General features: G+C 35.4%; 1 protein-coding gene across 1 annotated transcript; it reads right to left on the minus strand.

Moving 5' to 3' along the window:
- Positions 1 to 7,489: 7,489 nt before the first annotated feature.
- LOC123703962 lies at positions 7,490 to 10,923 on the minus strand. Its single transcript, XM_045652177.1, has 4 exons — positions 10,911 to 10,923; positions 10,504 to 10,694; positions 8,596 to 8,790; positions 7,490 to 7,858 (listed from the first exon to the last, which is right to left on the minus strand). The coding sequence occupies exons 1-4, from the start codon at positions 10,921 to 10,923 to the stop codon at positions 7,490 to 7,492; spliced, it is 768 nt and encodes a 255-aa protein (XP_045508133.1).
- Positions 10,924 to 20,249: the final 9,326 nt, after the last annotated feature.

Here is a 20,249-nt window from a genome sequence, read left to right on the forward strand (position 1 = left end):
CAGCTTATACCGAGAGCTCACAAAAAAGCTAGTTTTTATTACACGCTTTATATTAGCTTCACCTGTATGTTTGTATGTTTGTAACCGACTTCTTTGGGCGCGATTTTGACCCACTTTAAACGACCAGATTTCGTTCAAACTTTGTAGACTCATTGAGGACCGATGACAATACACTAATTTGATAAAATTTTCTATTTTTTAGTTCGGTTTTCTATAAAAAGCGTGTTTTTTAGTTTTTTTTAACTATTATTATTTGGTTGTAACTTTAAATTTATGTAATAAGTATTTTTTTTCTTTATCTGTGCCATAAGACGGTGTATTTTACCAAATTTCAAGACTCTGTGTACACGGGAAGTACCCTGTAGGTTTTATTTCCCGTACGAATGTAAAAATTGCGAAAATTTGCAGCTGAACGGCTGATCTTTTAATTGCGTTAGTTTACAAGTTGGATTTCACAACAACAGTAATTTATCAGCCATCTGGTTTCCATAACACAAGCGAAAGCTTAGTATGGGATCAGATCGTGTTGTGTGTGAAAATTGTCCTGAAATATTTTTTTTTTATTAATGACGGGTTTTGGTTGGAATTCGTCTGCGACACCCTGTTTCTATGACATAAACTAGCAAACCGGGCCAACTCCGTTTCACCATCAGAGACACCTTTTCTTTGATATGAACCTCACGGAGCCCGACAGTGCCCGACACCTTTCCAACGAATGCAAAACCGTGGAAATCAGTTCGTGCATTCTTTGGAGTTATAGCGTCAGGAAGGAAAACCCGACTTATTTTTACATAGTAGATTACTCGACTTGTAATAGAGTAATCTATTAGAAATAACGAACATATAATGAAAACTTAATTGATTCGTGGAAATAATATAAAAATATTTATCAGTTGCCCAGTAAGATTAGTTCATTAATTATCATCAAATTAATCAAAAATTGTTATGACACTATCATTTCCTGATTTATTTTAATTTCCAATGACCTATCGGAATTGATAATATATCGCCATCTTAGATATGGAAAAAATGCTAAATTCCCTGGATGTTTAGCCCACTTCGCAAGTGTTTTCAAAGAAAACCCCGCATAGTTCCCGTTCCCACGGGATTTCCGGGATAAAAATATCCTATGTGTTAATCCAAGTTACCCTCTATATGTGTGCTTAATCGCATTGTAATCGGTTCAGTAGTATTTGCGTGAAAGATTTACAAACATACATACACATACACATACATACACAAACTTTCGCGTTTATAATATTAGTTGGAAGAATTAGGATAAGATGGGACATAGACATTTCTTATGAAGAGAAAAATATATGTCTATATAATGGAAAACTTCTTAAGCGTTCAGCATGTAGAGAAAATGTTCGTAATAATGTTATGAAATTTCAACTTGTTATTTTTATGGGCCCTTTTCACAAACCGTCAATCACGATAGTTTAAAGGTGCTTCTCCACCAATATGTGCGAAGATGTGTATTGTGTAGCGAGGAATGTGTTTGTAAATAACCAATAATAAATAATAATAATATACGAAGAGATATTATGATTGATTCTTTACAAACACATTCCTCGCTATACACATCCTCGCACATTATCGGTGGAAAAGCACCCGAAAGAGTCAAAATGTCTATGTTAGGCCGTCATAGTAAATGTTTATTCGTTACCTATCTTATCGACGCAAAGGCGGCAAACATCAACGATATTTTGTGGGAACTATATTTTCTATCACCAAAATTTATATTTGTCATCAAGTTGTATCACCTAATAAATAGATCTATCACCACGAAATATTTTCGTTCTCAGATAAACAAAAATTGTTCCCAGGTATGAATTATCAAATTAATGTTAATATATGTGCAAAATAAGAGATCGATAACCAATAAAATTATATTGCATTACATGAATATAAACTTCGTTCTTATAATAACAGTTTTGTTACTTAAATAATAGCTCTGTGCTCAGAATGGTAGATCTGTCACCAATTAAATCAATTATCGATCCCTGACTGCGACTCCTTTTTATTTGATATTTTGTCACCAATACAGTAGTAACATTTTATTTCGTTCAGATAATAAATTAACAGTATTCGTTATCAATTTAATACATCAATTTATAATTTTAATGAAAAAATGATCAAATGGGCGGAGACAAATTGGCGCGCTTTAAAAATTGACATGTGCAAACATATTATCGGATTAGCCATACGCTTAAAGCTGGCCAACCCCCACCAGAAGCAAAAAATGAGCTTATCGACCAGAAAATAAAAAGGGGGCGCCCTTCGAAATCCAAACCAGCGCTGATTATTCAGTGATTATTGTTTTTTAACAATAAATATTGGTTATTTTAACTTTAATTAAGTGTTTTATCATCAATTATGCTAACCATTAGCCAGCTATTAAACCAGAGCTGATTATTCAGTGGTTATTAATTTTAAGAATAAATATTGATTATTTTAACTTTTAGTAACATAATATGATTTATTGGTGATCTCTTTAAATTAGTTTGCTTAATACTTATTAGGACACACCTATTATAATACATACAAAAACATTTATTTGGTACTAGACCTTATATCTCAGGATTTTTGGTGATTTATTGTGGAACAGATTTTGCATTGTTTGGTGACTACATTTTGGTGACAGATCTACTATTTTGAGGACAAACCCTATTATTTAAGAAACACAAAACTAATTAAATTGGTGATAGCTTAAATGATTCCCATATTTTGTTGGGCCAACGTTGCCCATTGCAAAGAGGGGATTACGTTTTACTTCTATGTTATGTAAAGTATTACTGTTTCTATAAATTAAAAAAAGATGCAGTTTTTCATAACCCTAATTAGTGATAAGAGTGGCAGAACAACGTTTGCCGGGACAGTTAGTCTACACTAATATTATAAAGAGGAAAACTTTGTTTGTTTGTTTGTTTGATTGTAATGAATAGGCTCATAAACTGGACTTACAATTTTGTTATGACAATCGGAATAACCTAGAATGAATTATGAAAAATATTATGAGCGTCGTATTTGCCATTTTATTTGAAAAGGCGAATTTAAATAAATAATTATTACCTATCCATACTCTTATTTTAACTAAATAACATAAAACTTATTTGTTCTAATGTAAAGTCAGTGTAATTAATTTGTCTGCATGATGTTTTGCATCTTTACTTCTAAAAAGTGTAAACTTTTTCAGAAAAAATTTCTTTGGCTATGTGTATTTCTTTAATTGATAACAAAAAAATATGTACCCTAACCTAACCTAACTTCTTTTTTCTATTTAATAAATGTTGCATTTACGTTTGTACCTAGAGTAAGTTCTTCTTGTTAAATTTCTTACTAATTGTTCTACTATGTTACTTACATCAAATTAAGAAAAAATAGCTATCAAAATGAGGAATTACTGAGTGACGTATTTTTTACTGTAGCAGCAACAGAAATGCATAAGCTCTGAAATTTTCTAAGGTCAAACTATCATGGTTCGTGAGATACAGCAGGTGACAGACGGACAGACAGACAGCCGTTATGAGTTCAGTATATAATCATCTAAATACAGTGGAATTGACTGGAGCTGTTTTTAGTCAATTTGGTAAAAAGTAAATACTAAATACGTATTAATTTCAATATTAAAATATCACGAAATAAGTTAAAAATTAGTAGGAGATAGGGGTCGTGATCTGTGTAATTTATTGTATTATTATTTGTGTATCAACCGTATGAGTTCATTAGACTACAATCATGTTACATAAAAGTTTAAATATTAGATAGTGTAGTGAAATAAAACATCAATTCAAAAATAACTCCATTTATGAATATAAAAAATAACAAAGGTCCAAGAATAGACCCTTGTGGTATCCCCACGAATTTATAAGCTAAAAGATACATTTCATGGGTTTTAGAAAAACGATTGATCTAATAGATCTCATTATAGATTTAATATAAATCTTAAATACATTAAAATACTTATTTTCGTCATGTATAAATAACATCTTATCCTATACAAATAAAATAATAAAATATGCAATGAGAAAATATATTTTTTACAAAAACAATAATTTACATGTTTGAGGTATCTTACAATAATATAACATTCCCTCTAAAGGACGCGTTACAAACGCACTTAAATATTTACAAATCCAGGTTTACAGGCCCGTTTCTGAACTGAGAATTGATTTGATACAGCTTATGTCACATAATATAAGAATTTGAGCAGCATTACAGATTAGTTGAAGACCAAATAAATCTAAATAACAAGGTTTTGTTTTAAGACATTCTTAACATCATGCTCAATTCGGAAACCCTTACTTGTTTATCTTCCCTTAATAGCTTCCCCTACTGTATCTATGAATTTTATCCTTCTTGGCAAGTTCCGTAAGACTGTCTACCTTATCCCAGGGTACAAAGAGTTCCAGACCATCAAATGTAGGCTTGGACTGTATATCTTTCCTCACACAATCAACATTGCACATATAGTCACAAGATTGCTTTTCTGGATTGAAGAAAAGGCCTGTAGAACAGATACCAAGCACTGCTTTGCCACCCTTGCATCTCCAGAATTTGTCGCAGTCGGTTTCGTGCCTCCAGAACGGTACGTGGCAATCTTCTTGGCACTTTTGGTCTTGGTTCTCTGGGTTCTGTCCACCGTCACCGCCATCGCCCCCACCACCACCACCACCGCCATTACCACCATCTCCACCGTTTCCTCCGTCTCCTCCGTTTCCACCATCTCCCCCGTTTCCTCCGTCTCCTCCGTTTCCTCCGTCTCCTCCATCTCCCCCGTTACCACCATCACCACCGTTTCCACCATCACCACCGTTTCCTCCGTCTCCTCCGTTTCCGCCATCTCCTCCGTTTCCACCATCACCACCGTTTCCACCATCTCCTCCGTTTCCTCCATCTCCACCATTACCTCCATCACCACCATCTCCTCCGTTTCCTCCGTCTCCTCCGTTTCCACCATCTCCTCCGTTTCCACCATCACCACCGTTTCCTCCGTCTCCTCCGTTTCCGCCATCTCCTCCGTTTCCACCATCTCCTCCGTTTCCTCCGTCGCCTCCGTTTCCACCATCACCACCGTTTCCTCCGTCTCCTCCGTTTCCTCCGTCTCCTCCGTTTCCGCCATCTCCTCCGTTTCCACCATCACCACCGTTTCCTCCATCTCCTCCGTTTCCACCATCACCACCGTTTCCTCCGTCTCCTCCGTTTCCTCCGTCTCCACCATTTCCTCCGTCTCCTCCGTTTCCTCCGTCTCCTCCGTTTCCGCCATCTCCTCCGTTTCCGTCTCCTCCGTTTCCACCATCACCACCGTTTCCACCATCTCCTCCGTTTCCTCCATCTCCACCATTGCCTCCATCACCACCATCTCCTCCGTTTCCTCCGTCTCCTCCGTTTCCACCATCTCCTCCGTTGCCACCATCACCACCGTTTCCTCCATCTCCTCCGTTGCCACCATCTCCCCCGTTTCCTCCGTCTCCTCCGTCTCCTCCGTTTCCTCCATCTCCTCCATCTCCTCCGTTGCCACCATCACCACCGTTTCCTCCATCTCCTCCGTTGCCACCATCTCCCCCGTTTCCTCCATCTCCTCCGTTTCCTCCATCTCCTCCATCTCCTCCGTTGCCACCATCACCACCGTTTCCACCATCTCCTCCGTTTCCTCCGTCTCCTCCGTTTCCTCCATCTCCTCCGTTTCCACCATCACCACCGTTTCCACCATCTCCTCCGTTTCCTCCATCTCCACCATTGCCTCCATCACCACCATCTCCTCCATCTCCTCCGTTGCCACCATCACCACCGTTTCCTCCATCTCCTCCATTTCCTCCGTCTCCTCCGTTTCCACCATCTCCTCCGTTTCCTCCGTCTCCTCCGTTTCCACCATCTCCTCCATCTCCTCCGTTGCCACCATCACCACCGTTTCCTCCATCTCCTCCGTTGCCACCATCACCACCGTTTCCACCATCTCCTCCGTTTCCTCCGTCTCCTCCGTTTCCTCCATCTCCTCCGTTTCCACCATCACCACCGTTTCCACCATCTCCTCCGTTTCCTCCGTCTCCTCCATTTCCTCCATCTCCTCCGTTGCCACCATCACCTCCGTTTCCACCATCTCCTCCGTTTCCACCATCTCCCCCGTTTCCTCCATCTCCTCCGTTTCCTCCATCTCCTCCATCTCCTCCGTTGCCACCATCACCACCGTTTCCTCCATCTCCTCCGTTTCCTCCGTCTCCTCCATTTCCTCCGTCTCCCCCGTTTCCTCCATCTCCTCCGTTTCCACCGTCTCCTCCATTTCCTCCATCTCCTCCGTTTCCTCCGTTTCCTCCATCTCCACCATTGCCACCGTCTCCTGCGTTTCCTCCATCTCCTCCGTTTCCACCATTGCCTCCATCGCCACCATTTCCGGCATCGTTCACATTATCGTTACCATTGTTATTACAGTTATTTTTACCATTGTTATTACAGTTATTGTTACCATTGTTATTACAGTTATTGTTACCATTGTTATTACAGTTATTGTTACCATTGTTATTACAGTTATTGTTTCCATTGTTATTACAGTTATTGTTTCCTGAATCTGCCGCACCAGGATTGCATTGAGTAGCGTCGCATCGCTGAAAATAAAGAAAAATTGTAATAATTAAATTGTCATTGATAATATGCAGTGTTTCTTTCCTTATCCCATTTATTTCTAGTAAAAAAAAGTAGAAATACGGTCTAGATTCAGATACTAATTCTACCTACTTGTCAAAAAATAATCGACAGGTGAAAAAATTGCACAAATTTTGTTAATAAACTAAGAAAGAAAGACACATCAACTAACCTACCTATTATATCAGTCATAGCAGTAATATCTTAATATGTATATTATGTAACAATCTCAATAATTATTTTTAAAAGAAAAATCTATTAATATGACCATTCATCAATTTTCTAAAACGAATTATGATAAGCATAGACAATAAAAGCAATATAAAGGGATTTAACGAAAGCTTTTGACTGTGTGATTCATAATGTATTACGAAATTAACTAGGAAGATATGGAATAAGGGGTAATATTTTGAATTTGATTCAATTGTATATACTGATCGTAAGCAATATACACAATTATAGCGGATTTGTCAAAGTCGTGAATAAATATATAAATCGAAACGACATTGTTACATATGATATACGGCAAGCCAGTGTACTTGGACCAATTTTATTTAATATTTACATAAATAATTTCCCTAAAACCATTAAAAATAACATGAATACAAAATATCTCGATACGACTTGCAAAAAAAGATCTAAGCTTAGTTAATAGATTTTGTTTCACGAATCGTAGATGATATTTAGTTAATATAAATATTTGTTCGAAACTTCCGTAGCATAGTTTTCTTTAAGTAAAACATGAATTGAACCGTTTATTATAGCCAAAATTAGTTCAGAAATAAGACTGCTAGTAAATTATCTCTCAAGTTTTATTCTATTGTTTTCAACTAATTTCAAAATTGATTCATATTTTAGTTACCTGGCTTTCAAAGTTGAAGAACGTAGTAGGAGCGCATGGCATTTCTACTTTCCTTCCGTGGACACACTGGTAGAACTTTGTGCAATCAGGATGAGGTAAGAGCTGTTCAATTCTCCAATCAACAGGGCATCCGTTCGCGAGTAACTCAACACCATTGGTGTGAGTACTGCCTCCATTACCGCCGTTCCCACCGTTTCCACCGTTTCCCCCGTTTCCGCCATTACTGAGGCCCCCAGAACCACCAATACCGGCTATACCAGCACCGATACCAAAGCCATCTTGCCCATCCTGACCATCTTCTCCATCTTGACCTAATCTGGGATCGCACCCAGCTTTGCCTGGATCTTCACAGTTCTGTAAAAGTAATTTTAAATGCTTATTGGCAAAAATGATTGTCATAATGTTATATTAGGGTTTACAAAGTATATTTGAAAAAAATATTACTTATGTTTTGATAAAGTGTCGCTTTTTACTAATAGGTGTAGAGTATTTTATTGTATTTTCGTAGAAATCAAAGATAAGTTTTATTTTTATACATGAGAGTAATTTAATACGATTATTTAGGTATATAACTTTATTATCATGTCATAAGATTTTGCCACTAAATATTGTATGTACAAATATTTAATTGTAATAAAACAACTTTTGACGAAATTAATTATTATTAGATATTCATATAGCTTAAATTGTATGCTATTTATTTGTTTGTTTGCAATAGGTTAACAACTTATAAACTTTTGAAAAGGTTCAAAGACGTTTGCTCTAGCAGAAACGAAGCGAATACATAGTACTAATGTTGTAAGTTTGTATGTTTGATTATTTGTTACACCTTCATTCAAAAACGGCTCGATCGATTTTTATGAAATTTGGCACACACTTAAGAGGGTAACGTGGATAATAAATAAGATACTTTTCAAAAAAAGGGTGGAAACGAAATGCTGAGCACACGTGTCAAAAGTGAAACTTCTTTGGCAAGATGGAAAGATAGCAAAATCGTCGTCCTACTCCATGACGTAACGGTATTACCATGACGCCACCTTGAAATGTTACTCGCAACTCGCCTAATAAAGTACTTCACAAATAAATCATACCTGTGTCACAGCATTGAAGTGTTTGCCAGCTTCACAATTGATAAGCACTCGATTCCCTTGCACACAATTGTAGTATTTACCACAGTCATTTTCATGTGGTAGCCGAAGGACACCAAAGAAATGAGTGGGACATCCCAACGTAGCTGTACTGCGAACCGAATTGACGCAGTTGACTAGGTGGGGTTGGTCGCAAATCTGGAATTAAAAACGTGTCAATAAGAATAAAGAATAAATCATTATATGTATAATCATTATATTATTATATTATTAATATTATAAATGCGACAGTAACTCTGTCTGTCTGTCTGTTACTCAATCACGCCTAAACTACTGAACCAATTTTTATGAAATTTGGTATGGATATATTTTGATACCCGAGAAAGGACATATAGGAATCAAGGAATATAATAAAAATGAATTATCGAACTCGGTCCACCCTTTCACGCGTGAGGAAGAGTTTGTATGTTTGTTTGTTTAAACGCGCTAATCTCAGGAACTACTGGTCCGATTTGAAAAATTATTTCGTTGTTAGAAAGCCCATTTATCGAGGAAGGCTATAAGCTATATATCATCACGCTACGACCAACAGGAGCGGAGCAATGCGGGTGAAACCGCGGAGCGCAGCTAGCTAGTACTTTATACGCTAAAAACACGCACTTGATAAATGTTTGTCAAATCATCATTCTGATTTGTATCACTGTTCGTTTTGCGAAACATTATTATAATCCGTTTATCTTTAAATCCTAAAGATTTAAAATTAATTATCGACGGATTATAAATGTGAATCAGTCACTTTTTTGATAGTGATTTTAAAATTGTTTTTTTAATAAAATTTACAGGTATGACATTCTTTATCCTACTGCTTGTTTCTTTAATTATGGTAAACTAGCTTTCCAATCGCAGCTTCGCTCGTGCAGTCAAAGAAAAACAGTTCCCGTTCCCGTGGGATTTCCGGGATAAAACCTATTATTCTATTTCCCAGGGTAAAAAGTAGCATATTATGTCCAAATAGCAAATACCAAATTTCATGCAAATTGGTTCAGTAGATAAGGCGTGATTGAGTAACAGCCAGACAGACAGAGTTACTTTCTAATTTATAATATTAATGGATTACTAGCTGATCTAACAAACTTTATAATTACATCCTAATTACCAAGTGGTATAAATTTACCTTCATGTTTGATTTTTAAACTCAAACTCAAACATTTATTTATTCAATTAGACTTCTTCTAGAAGCACTTTTGAAACCTCATTAGGTACATATTTTTAACATTTACCACTTCATTAGGTCACGTCATTAGGTACATATTTTTAACATTTTAGATCTATAGAACAACAAAAATTTCATAAAAATCGATGTAGCAGTTGTAAAGGAGTTTAGTTACAAATGCTGTAACATTAAAATTTTATTCATGTTTATGTTACGTTAAAATAACTATAAAGCATAGATAACCAAGCTTTATCCTTGTAATTATAAAAATACATGCGGAAGGAATTATCACAATTGCTGATAAGAGTGAGTACCTACCGTTCAAAGTTTATCTACAATATCACTACATAGTATAAAACAAAGTCGCTTTCTCTGTCCCTATGTCCCTTTGTATGCTTAAATCTTTAATACTACGCAACGGATTTTGATGCGGTTTTTTTAATAGATAGAGTGATTCAAGAGAGTTTTAGTATATAATTTATTAGGTTTTAGACAAAGCGGGCGAAGCCGCGGGTGGTAAGCTAGTTTCTATAAAAAAAAACACTAAATTTTTCTACTACGAGTATCATTGTTAAAAGTTGCACATACTTGTGACGAATTCACTGTCTTAATTTACATGACTCAAACGAACCACTAAATAATTATTTGTTAAAACGAGTCAAATTCACAAAACCGATTATTATTATAAAAAAACTTACCTGTTTCTCAAAAGAAAACAACGTGTTCACAGGACAGTCGTACGCTTGATTATGCTTCCTTCCTCGCACACATGAATAGAACTTGGAGCAGTCATATTCATGAGGTAGGAGGTATTGCTTGCCATCCGTAGGGCATTCTACACTCGGGTGAGCGTAGGCGAGCCCTACGATGCCCAGTAACAAGAGCTTTACTGAAAAATAATTAATATAGTTAAAAAGAGCGTTTGTGCAGAGTACATGTGTCAGAAGTGAAACTTCTTTGGTGAGATTCAAAGTCGTCGCCTTCCTCCATATAGTGTGTGAAGTCCCATGTCCTATAGTGGGGTAAGGGGCAGATGCATTATGCATCTGTTTCACAGATCGATTTTCTTTAGGGACAAGTAGGTGATCAGCCTTCTGTGTCCTACCATGTCGAGACATTTTTTTTTGATCGTCTCTTTCGGGAATCGAACCCCGCATCCCTCGGTGCTACGGTCACGCGTCAAAACTACTGTCCCAAGGAGGCGGTCAACCGTCGCCTTACTCCATGACTTGACGGAATTTCTATGACGCGACCTTAGGACGCGACCTTAAAATATTACTCTCTTAATTAATATCTATTTCAGGACAATTTTCACACACGGCACGATCTGATCCCATACTAAGCTTTCGCTTGTGTCATGGAAAGCAAATGGCTGATAAACATACATAATTATTATATAAGTAATTTTTTTTTATTTTTTATTTTTTATAATTTAATGTAAATAAAACTTATACACAGAGCAGACAGGAAGAATAGTAGGTGATAGGCGTTTGTAGTGTAGAGTCATGTAGAGTTGAAATTTAGAACTGCAGTTTTAAGATAAATCTACGTCTTGATTATATTATGTACCTACTTGAAATCTATACTATATTATTAAACCTTTGGTTAAATATAAAATTATTACATTAATGTAGTTATTTATGTAGTAAAATAAATGTTTATTTCATATATAATTCTTTCATTTCTTTTCCTGTAAAACGTCCCTGAAATGTATTGGAATAGGTTTACAGGAAGTCAATTGATTTCAAATTTCAGATAATTAACAGCAAATAATTATCTATTAATTGACTGTGATAGAAATGATAAATGTAATCTTAATCTCTAACACGGCTAGGCAAGTGTTATACGTAAAAACCCATTTAATTAATAATTCGTACAATTAATTACAAAAACACACAATATGTTAAAGTGGTAAAAGTATATCTGTAAATCTGTCAAATGCTTGCTATACAGGGTGTAATCGTTAAGTGTGCACAGGCGATTATTCCGTAACTATTGCAGATATCAAAAAACTTTATACTGATATCGAAAGCCCTTTACTTGTATATGAATAATATAATGCCCTTTACATGAGTAAAATGACAATAATAACTTTTTACTAGTGATAACTGCGTTAAAAACAACCGACTTCAAACTTGCACTTGCAAAATTTACAAATACCTACAGACAAAAATGCTCATAAAATAAAAACTACTGGGCCTATCCGAATAAAATTTTTATGGGACCAATTCGACACCATCCCGCATCGAACAAAAAAAGAATCACGTAAATCGGTTCAGAAACCTCGGAGTAATCCGTGTACATACATAAAAAAAAATATACCGGCCGAATTGATAACCTCCTCCTTTTTTTTTTGAAGTCGGCTAAAAAATAAAACGGGAAATATCCAGAAAATTTACATCAAACACGCCCATACATTATTGTCATTTTACTCATTAGGTACCTAAAGGGCTTTCGATATTAATATTATTAGTATAAAGTTTTTGTACTGCAATAAAATAAATAAATAAATATTTCGGGACAATTTTCACACACGGCACGATCTGATCCCATACTAAGCTTTTCGCTTGTGTTATGGAAACCAGATGGCTGATAAATATACATATATAATTTTAAATAAATACTTATATAGATAATTAACACCCAGACACGGAGCAAACATCTTTGTTCATCACACAAATATTTGCCCCGGGTGGGAATCGAACCCACGACCTCTGGCTTGGAAGGCAATAGTTACGGAATAATCGCCTGTGCACACTAATTAACGATTACACCCGGTATAATTACTACTACTAACACTACAGTGTACTTAACACTACTACACCTATTAATCTACTTCTAATAAAAAAAATCGTTTATTTGCTTCATATAAGTACCTACTATTATAATATAAATATATGTACCTACGAACAGAAAGGGCCTAAAACACACACTCATACACACAGAGAAATACAGAGATTTTATTATATCCTGTTTTTCTTTTATGTTTTTTCATTATATTCAATCGTATTGTTTTATTTCTATAATAGTGACTAGCATACCGCCCGCGGCTTCGCCCGCTTTGTCTTAAACCTAACAAATTATATACTAAAACCTTCCTCTTGAATCACTCTATCTGTTTAAAAAAGCTGCATCAAAATCCGTTGCGTAGTTTTAAAGATTTAAGCATACAAAGGGACATAGGGACAGAGAAAGCGAATTGTTTTATACTATGTAGTGATAAGGAAGAGTCTCCTTAAACAAGCATTTTATTTGCTCCAATCACAAATTAGTTTATGACCTATTGTAACTGAAATAAATAAATAAGTTGAATTCGAACAAACAAACATACAAATAAAAGCAATCAAATGATGCGACATTAATTAATAGTAAAATATAAACAAATCGTTGCTGTTATGTACCTACTACTACTAGTCTCTCTTTATTTCACGTAAAATATTCGAATCATTGTTTATCTTTAGAGGACATATTAAGATATAAAAAAAAATATTTATTATTGTGTTAAATACAAGATTATCGTTAGCAATATACTTTATTATATTATAGAATCGGTACTTTTCTGATATCAACTTTAACTACTGTTTTTATCAATAGTATATAAAACAAAGTAGCTGTCTGTTCGTCCTTCTATATGTATCTAATCTTTAAAACTACGCAACTGATTTTGATGATGTTTTTTTTTAATAGATATAGTGGTTCTTGAGGAAGGTTTTAGTATATAAATTTTTAAGTTTTCTACAAAGCGGCCGCGGGTGAATACGAAAGCTAGTTCAATTATAAATAGGCCCTAAAATCCCGCATAGTTCCCGTTTCCGTGGGATTTCCGGGATAAAAAGTCTTATTCTGGGTCTTCAGCTACCTACATACGAAATCTCATTGTAACCGGTTCAGTAGTTTTTAAGTGAACAACCTTTCTCATTTATCCTACTAAAATTTATAATATTAGTAGGATAAATGCGAAAATGTATATAGCGTCGATTATGATCATCCAGGGCCCGTATTATGACCTCTTATTTCGAGTCAGTTAATGCCGTGAATTGAACAGTCAATTCACGGCGTAAACAGCTGTCTGGTAATAAGAGGTCATAATTCGGCGCCTGAACCTAGGCCTGTGTCCCTTTGCGGTGGGAACATATTATTATCAGGTACTAGCGGTCCGCCCCGGCTTCGCCCGTGGTACATATTTCGCAATAAAAGGTAGCCTATGTTCTTTCTCAGGGTCTAAATATTGTCTGTGCCAAATTTCATCAAAATCGGTCCAGTAGTTTATGCGTGAAAACCATACATACAAACTTTTCTTCTTTATAATATTAGTATATTAGTATAGATATGGCCTGAAGATGATGATAAAAACTAATTGTCATTAAGCATATAACTAGGTATTTGTCATTAACTTGGTACAAGTACATAATTTTTTTTTATTTTTTTTTATTTATTAAGCCATACCAACAGTAAATACATACAAATCTTGCAAGCTTAAATCTAGAAATAGGTACATAAATGTTAAGTATGTATCAACCAATTATAGGTAAGGACAAATTATTTTTTATATCTTAAACTTACTTAAACAGTACCAACTAAATCAACACAATGCTCACGTTAAATTTTGTTATGACTAACGTAATTATTTTTAAAGTAATTAACAATATTTATATAAAAAATTGAATACGAATAAATAAATAAAAAATAAAAATAAATAAATAAATAAATAAAATAATAGTAAATGTCCACCAAATTAAGCTGACTCTAATAATTGGCGAATTTTTACCAACTTATTATGGATATATGTACACATGGATACATAATATGGATTATCTTATTATTATTATAATCTTGTCAGTTTTTATCAAACACGTATCAAAAAACAAAGAAATATTTATTTTATATGTAATTCCAAACATGTTTTATCAATTATTTGAAAATACTGATAATAATAGATTAAATGTCGTTTTAGATTGTACTTACAATATTGGATTATAATTGAATTATCCTGTCTTTATATTCATACTAGCTTTCCACCTGCGGTTTCGCCCGCGTTTTATTTATTTATTTATTTTAGAATTTCCGACAGAGGATACAGATTACATTCGTTACATCTAATCCAAGTACATGATCTTCTGCACCTCTAATTATAGGACATTACAGCGTGCAAAATGTTAATTACGATTACAATTCGTCAATTTATGAATTACATTAAAAAAATTCAAGAAATTTAATAACATTATATAGGTAAAAAATATAAAAAATATTCGTCAAATTATAAAAAAATACTAGATATATAATAAACATTTTCAAAGAAAAACCCGCATAGTTCCTGTTCCCGTGGAATTTCCGGGATGAAACCTATCCTATGTGTTAATTTAAGTTACCCTCTATATGTGTGCTTAATTTCATTGTAATCGGTTCAGTAGTATTTGCGTGAAAGAGTAACAAACACACATACACACACATCCTCACAAACTTTCGCATTTATAATTTAAGTAGGAAGAGGCTTCACAGTTAGTATTTTAGAATGAGGCAAGTTAGTATTTGTGTGCTTTTATGTTATCAAATTACACGATCCATTTATAAATCCATACTTAATATTATAAATACGAAAGTAACTCTGTCTGTCTGTCTGTTACTCAATCACGCCTAAACTTCTGAACCAATTTGCATGAAATTTGGTATGGAGATATTTTGATACCCGAGAAAGGACATAGGCTACCTTTTATTGTGAAATATGTACCACGGGCGAAGCCGGGGCCGACCACTAGTTTATTATAACTTTAGAAAGCCCTACATAATATTATTACGATTAAACGAAGGAATAAACTGTTTTATTTTTCTGGTTATTGTCAAATGAATGAATTAATGAATGATGCAGAGCTTTAGTTGTGTTTCAAATTGGTTTGAAAGCATTGAGCTTATTTCTATGATTAACTAGCGGTCCGCCCCGGCTTCGCCCGTGGTACATGTTTACGTTTTCTCTACATAAGAACCATCCTCGTACTTCCAGGAATATTATAAAAAAAGAATTAACGAAATCGGTTCAGCCGTTCTCGAGTTATGCGCTTACCAACACATTTTGGGATTAATTTTTATAATACTTATAGATAACTTGATTTTATTTTAAAAACAACTATTATATTATATGCTTTTATCACACTTTAAATAAATTTGTTTAAGTAATTGTAATTTGTATGGCATACAGTGTACAAAATAATTTAAGCTCAAATATTTATTTTTGTTTTTGAAGTTAACGAAAAACAATAGATATAAGTATTTTATTTTGTTTTTGTAAAATATTGTTATATTACTCTACGTTAATACTTAATATTATCACTTTAATCACACTTATAAGCCGTTAAAAAAGTGATGCAATATATTTTTTAATAAATAAAACGTATTTTTAAAGTAAGCACACTATTTATCCGCACACTAATACACTTGCACTAATGTTATTTTAATAAAATAAAAAATAAAATGGATACTCACTATACATAGCGTCGATTTTGACGCGAAGTTTTTTTGTCAAAAAACACACTATTAATTACTAAAAATTATTTTCAACTGCAGAAAACAAACAAAACGCTATTATATATTCTTAACTATAGATAATACAAGATAAGTCGAATTAATTCGATTCAAATTTTATCATTAATCTCTATAATACGAAGCAGTAAATAAAATGTCAACCCCTTTACTCGGAAATGTGCAAATTTTGATTAGATTTTTGGTATTTTTAACAATGAATTACATTCTTCAAATAATTATATTGTAGGATAACTTGAAAAAGAAAGAAAATATAGTAAAAATACGGAAAACAGGGAAAAGATATAAGTGTATTACGATAATATTAAAGGACAACGATTATGAAGCAATTACGCATCAATCTATAAATATTATCAAATACAAAGAATAACTGCGTAATGTATGGAAAACATTTCACTGTTGAGTTCGATACTAAACTATTTCGTCAGTCGTTGTCTAGCTGAGGCGTCACATAATAGGTAATCTCCAGAAGTACCTACAGATACCATTATGAAAATCCACACTAATATTATAAACAGGAAAACTTTGTTTGTTTGATTGTAATTAATAGGCTCATAAACTACTGGACCGATTTTAAAAATTCTTTCACCATTCGAAAGCTACATTATCCACGAGTAATATAGGCTATTTATCATCAGGATAAGACCAACAGGAGCGGAGCCACGCGGGTGAAACCGCGCGGCACAGCTAGTTGATTAATAAACTATTTACGAGTGACAACGGCTAGATTTTCAAAACATGTTATCACAGATTTGAAAATTCTTTCAGTGATAGCTCATTTATCGCGGAAGTCTATCCTATCCTATCCTAATCCTATTTTGCACGCCTCATAAGCGAAGCGTTGAGGTGGGTACTACTGTCACTTCGCGCAAAACATCTGATTTTTCAAACTTAAAATGTCTTTATGTATCATACATTGCACTTGTAAGATAATACATACACACACACATATTAAGAAAAAACACTATTTTTAACGTTCATGATATTTTTGATGTCATTTTTGTTATTTAAACTAGTTAAAAAACAGTTAAAAAAAGTTTTGTCTTGGACGTCCGTGTGTCTGTATGTGCAGATCCTTTTTCTTGTTAACACGATAGCGACCGAAATACTTTACTAATCGAGTCTTTTTTTTTCTCTTACGCTTGAGTATGCTCAGGAATAGAACCCTTTCATTTTTCAGGGTCTGATTCGATGTGGTTTAATTGTTATTTATTTATTTTTTATTTATTTTTATTTATTTCATTTATTTCAGATTAATTTAATATCCATATATTTGTTAGTAAAATTGCCTTAAAAACTATGTTAGTATTATAATTCTATTTAATATTAAAAACAATCTTATTTCCTTTTACAACCTGCTTGAGACATGGATTTTGACCCAATGTCTCAAGACATTGCTCTCCCATCTGTCCACGAAGACAGCTAGGATGCTGCTGGACGATTGCCGGACACGGCGCATCATGGATGCTGCTCTTTTTCGCATGATTGCGTGGAATCCGTCAGTGCGCGCCTCCGCAAACATTCCTGACGCACTGCAGTATCTCGGCAACCCCAGCAACATCCTAAACATATTATTATACTGAACCCGGAGGGTATTGATCGCCCTCTGGGTGTAACTAACCCATAGGCTGCACGTGTAAAAGGATTGGCAAAATGCTTTAAAAAGACTCACCTTTACTTCGCGAGAGCAGCGTGCAAACCTACGGGCCAGCATGTTACCCCTGACGGCCAACGCCCTCCTCTCCCTCTCAATGTCGGCGTCATCCACGAGTTCATCCGTGACCCAGTGGCCCAGATACTTGTATTGAGAGACCCTCTGTAATGGTGTATGGTCGAGAAACACCGGCGGTACTGTGTCAACTCTAAAACCACGAGATTGAAACACTAAAAGGTTACTCTTCTTAACATTATATCTGAGCCCGTGGGCCACGGCAAATTCTTCACACTTTTCTAAAAGTTTCCGTAACGCACTGATTGAGGGAGCCAACAAAACCATGTCGTCCGCGTAACTTAAATTGTTGACAAATTTACCGTCAATCGAGCAGCCGACACCAGTTCTATTGAGCCCCCCAATCAGCTCATCCACATAAAGGTTAAAGAGCCGAGGAGACGTCAACCCCCCCTGTCTCACTCCGCACTCCAACCCATACGGTTCAGAGAACACGTTATTCCACCTCACCGCATTAATCTGGTGGCCATACCAATACTCAAAAAGACCAATTAACTCCTCTGGAAGCTCCGTTTTATTCCTTAACTTCTGCCAAAGGAGATCATACGACACCATCTCGAAGGCCTTTGATAGGTCCAGAAAACAGGCATATACGGGGGTTTTCCTCTTTGTGTAGTATTGGACCGTTTGCTTTAGACAAAAAACAGCAGTTTCGGTAGACGAACCGGCTCTAAAGCCAAACTGTGCCTCGTCCAACTTTAGGTGCTTGCATAAATATCTGTCCAGCAAACCGTCCAACACTTTCGCCAATATCGTGGCCAACGAGATGGGTCTATAGTTCGACTTATCCGAAGAGTCGCCTGTTTTATTTTTAAGTATCGGCACGACCACAGTTTTAATACAATCTTTCGGCAAATATGAGTGTCTAATGCATAGTGTGAAAAACATAGCTAAAATTCGCGGTAAATGAGAGCCAGCATTGACCAGATGCTCAACACTGAGACCGTCATATCCAGGGGATTTACCTCTTACCATGTTTTTAATTACCGACGCCACTTCTATCGCCGTGATTTGGACCGGATTACAAACAGACGGATGGTTCTCAGTGCTGGACACCTGCCGCCGCTGGCTTAACGGTTCAACTCTAAAATGATCCCTAAACAAGTTAGCTATGCTCATGGCGTCAGTAGCGTCACCGACACTGAGAGGAATTCCTGCTCTATGGTTCAACTTGTTAGTTTGTTTCCAGAAATTTTTGAAATCCCTTTTAGCGTGTAGTGAGGCCAGAACATCCATTTTCATCATTTGCTCGTTATTTTGGCACCATTTCAGTTTTTTCTTAAACTCTTTACGTGATTCAACCATGTTATTGTAGATAGGCCCGGTATTAGGCCGGCCACAGATCAACCATTCCTTAAAGAAAGAACGGGCTTTTTGATGCAGAGGATGCACATGTTTGTTCCAGCCAACCACTCGCTTCCTATGATGACGATGACCAGACGTACAGATATGACTGGCCACCGCGGCTTCTGACATAATACTTATAATATTAGAATACATTTTATCTATAATTATCGTGTGTTGTATATCTTTACACATTTTATCATGACAGTCACTCAATTCAATTGGCAAATTAACATTCTTAAAGTTCGATTGACATAGGCTGTGGTAATGATTTATTTGGCTACAATTACGATCACCCCACAACACCTTGCTTAGGCTGGATAAATTAACACTAGATACAGGTTGCAGTACATTAATGTTACAATTAATCTCAAGAGGTAGATGATCAGACCATGTGGAATTGTAATGAACATTAACATCAGAAACAGAACGCCAAGCGGCCTCGGTCACAACGCAATGATCGAGCCAACGTGTAGTTCCGTGTGCGTCACTAACAAATGTGAACGTGTCAGACATAATACCTAATTTTAAAATATCAGCGCACAACCATTTTTGATCTTGACAAAATTTCAATAATTCCCTACCAAACAGTGTGTGTGGGTGTGCATTAAAGTCTCCTAAAATAAAAACAGAGGCGATATTTGTACTGTCAATAATAGCACTTATTTCACTTAAGCACTCTGTAAAGTCAGGTAAGTTCTCACTGTTATCAACGGGCATATACACTGAAAAAACTAGAAATGACCTGTCATACACCTGAACACTTATTGCGGCTAGCCGCACACTATTGCACTGAATTACAGACACTGCCTTAAACGCACTTTTACGCCACAATAA

Source organism: Colias croceus, chromosome 28 (genome assembly GCF_905220415.1).
Source record: "Colias croceus chromosome 28, ilColCroc2.1".
NCBI lineage: Eukaryota > Metazoa > Arthropoda > Insecta > Lepidoptera > Pieridae > Colias > Colias croceus.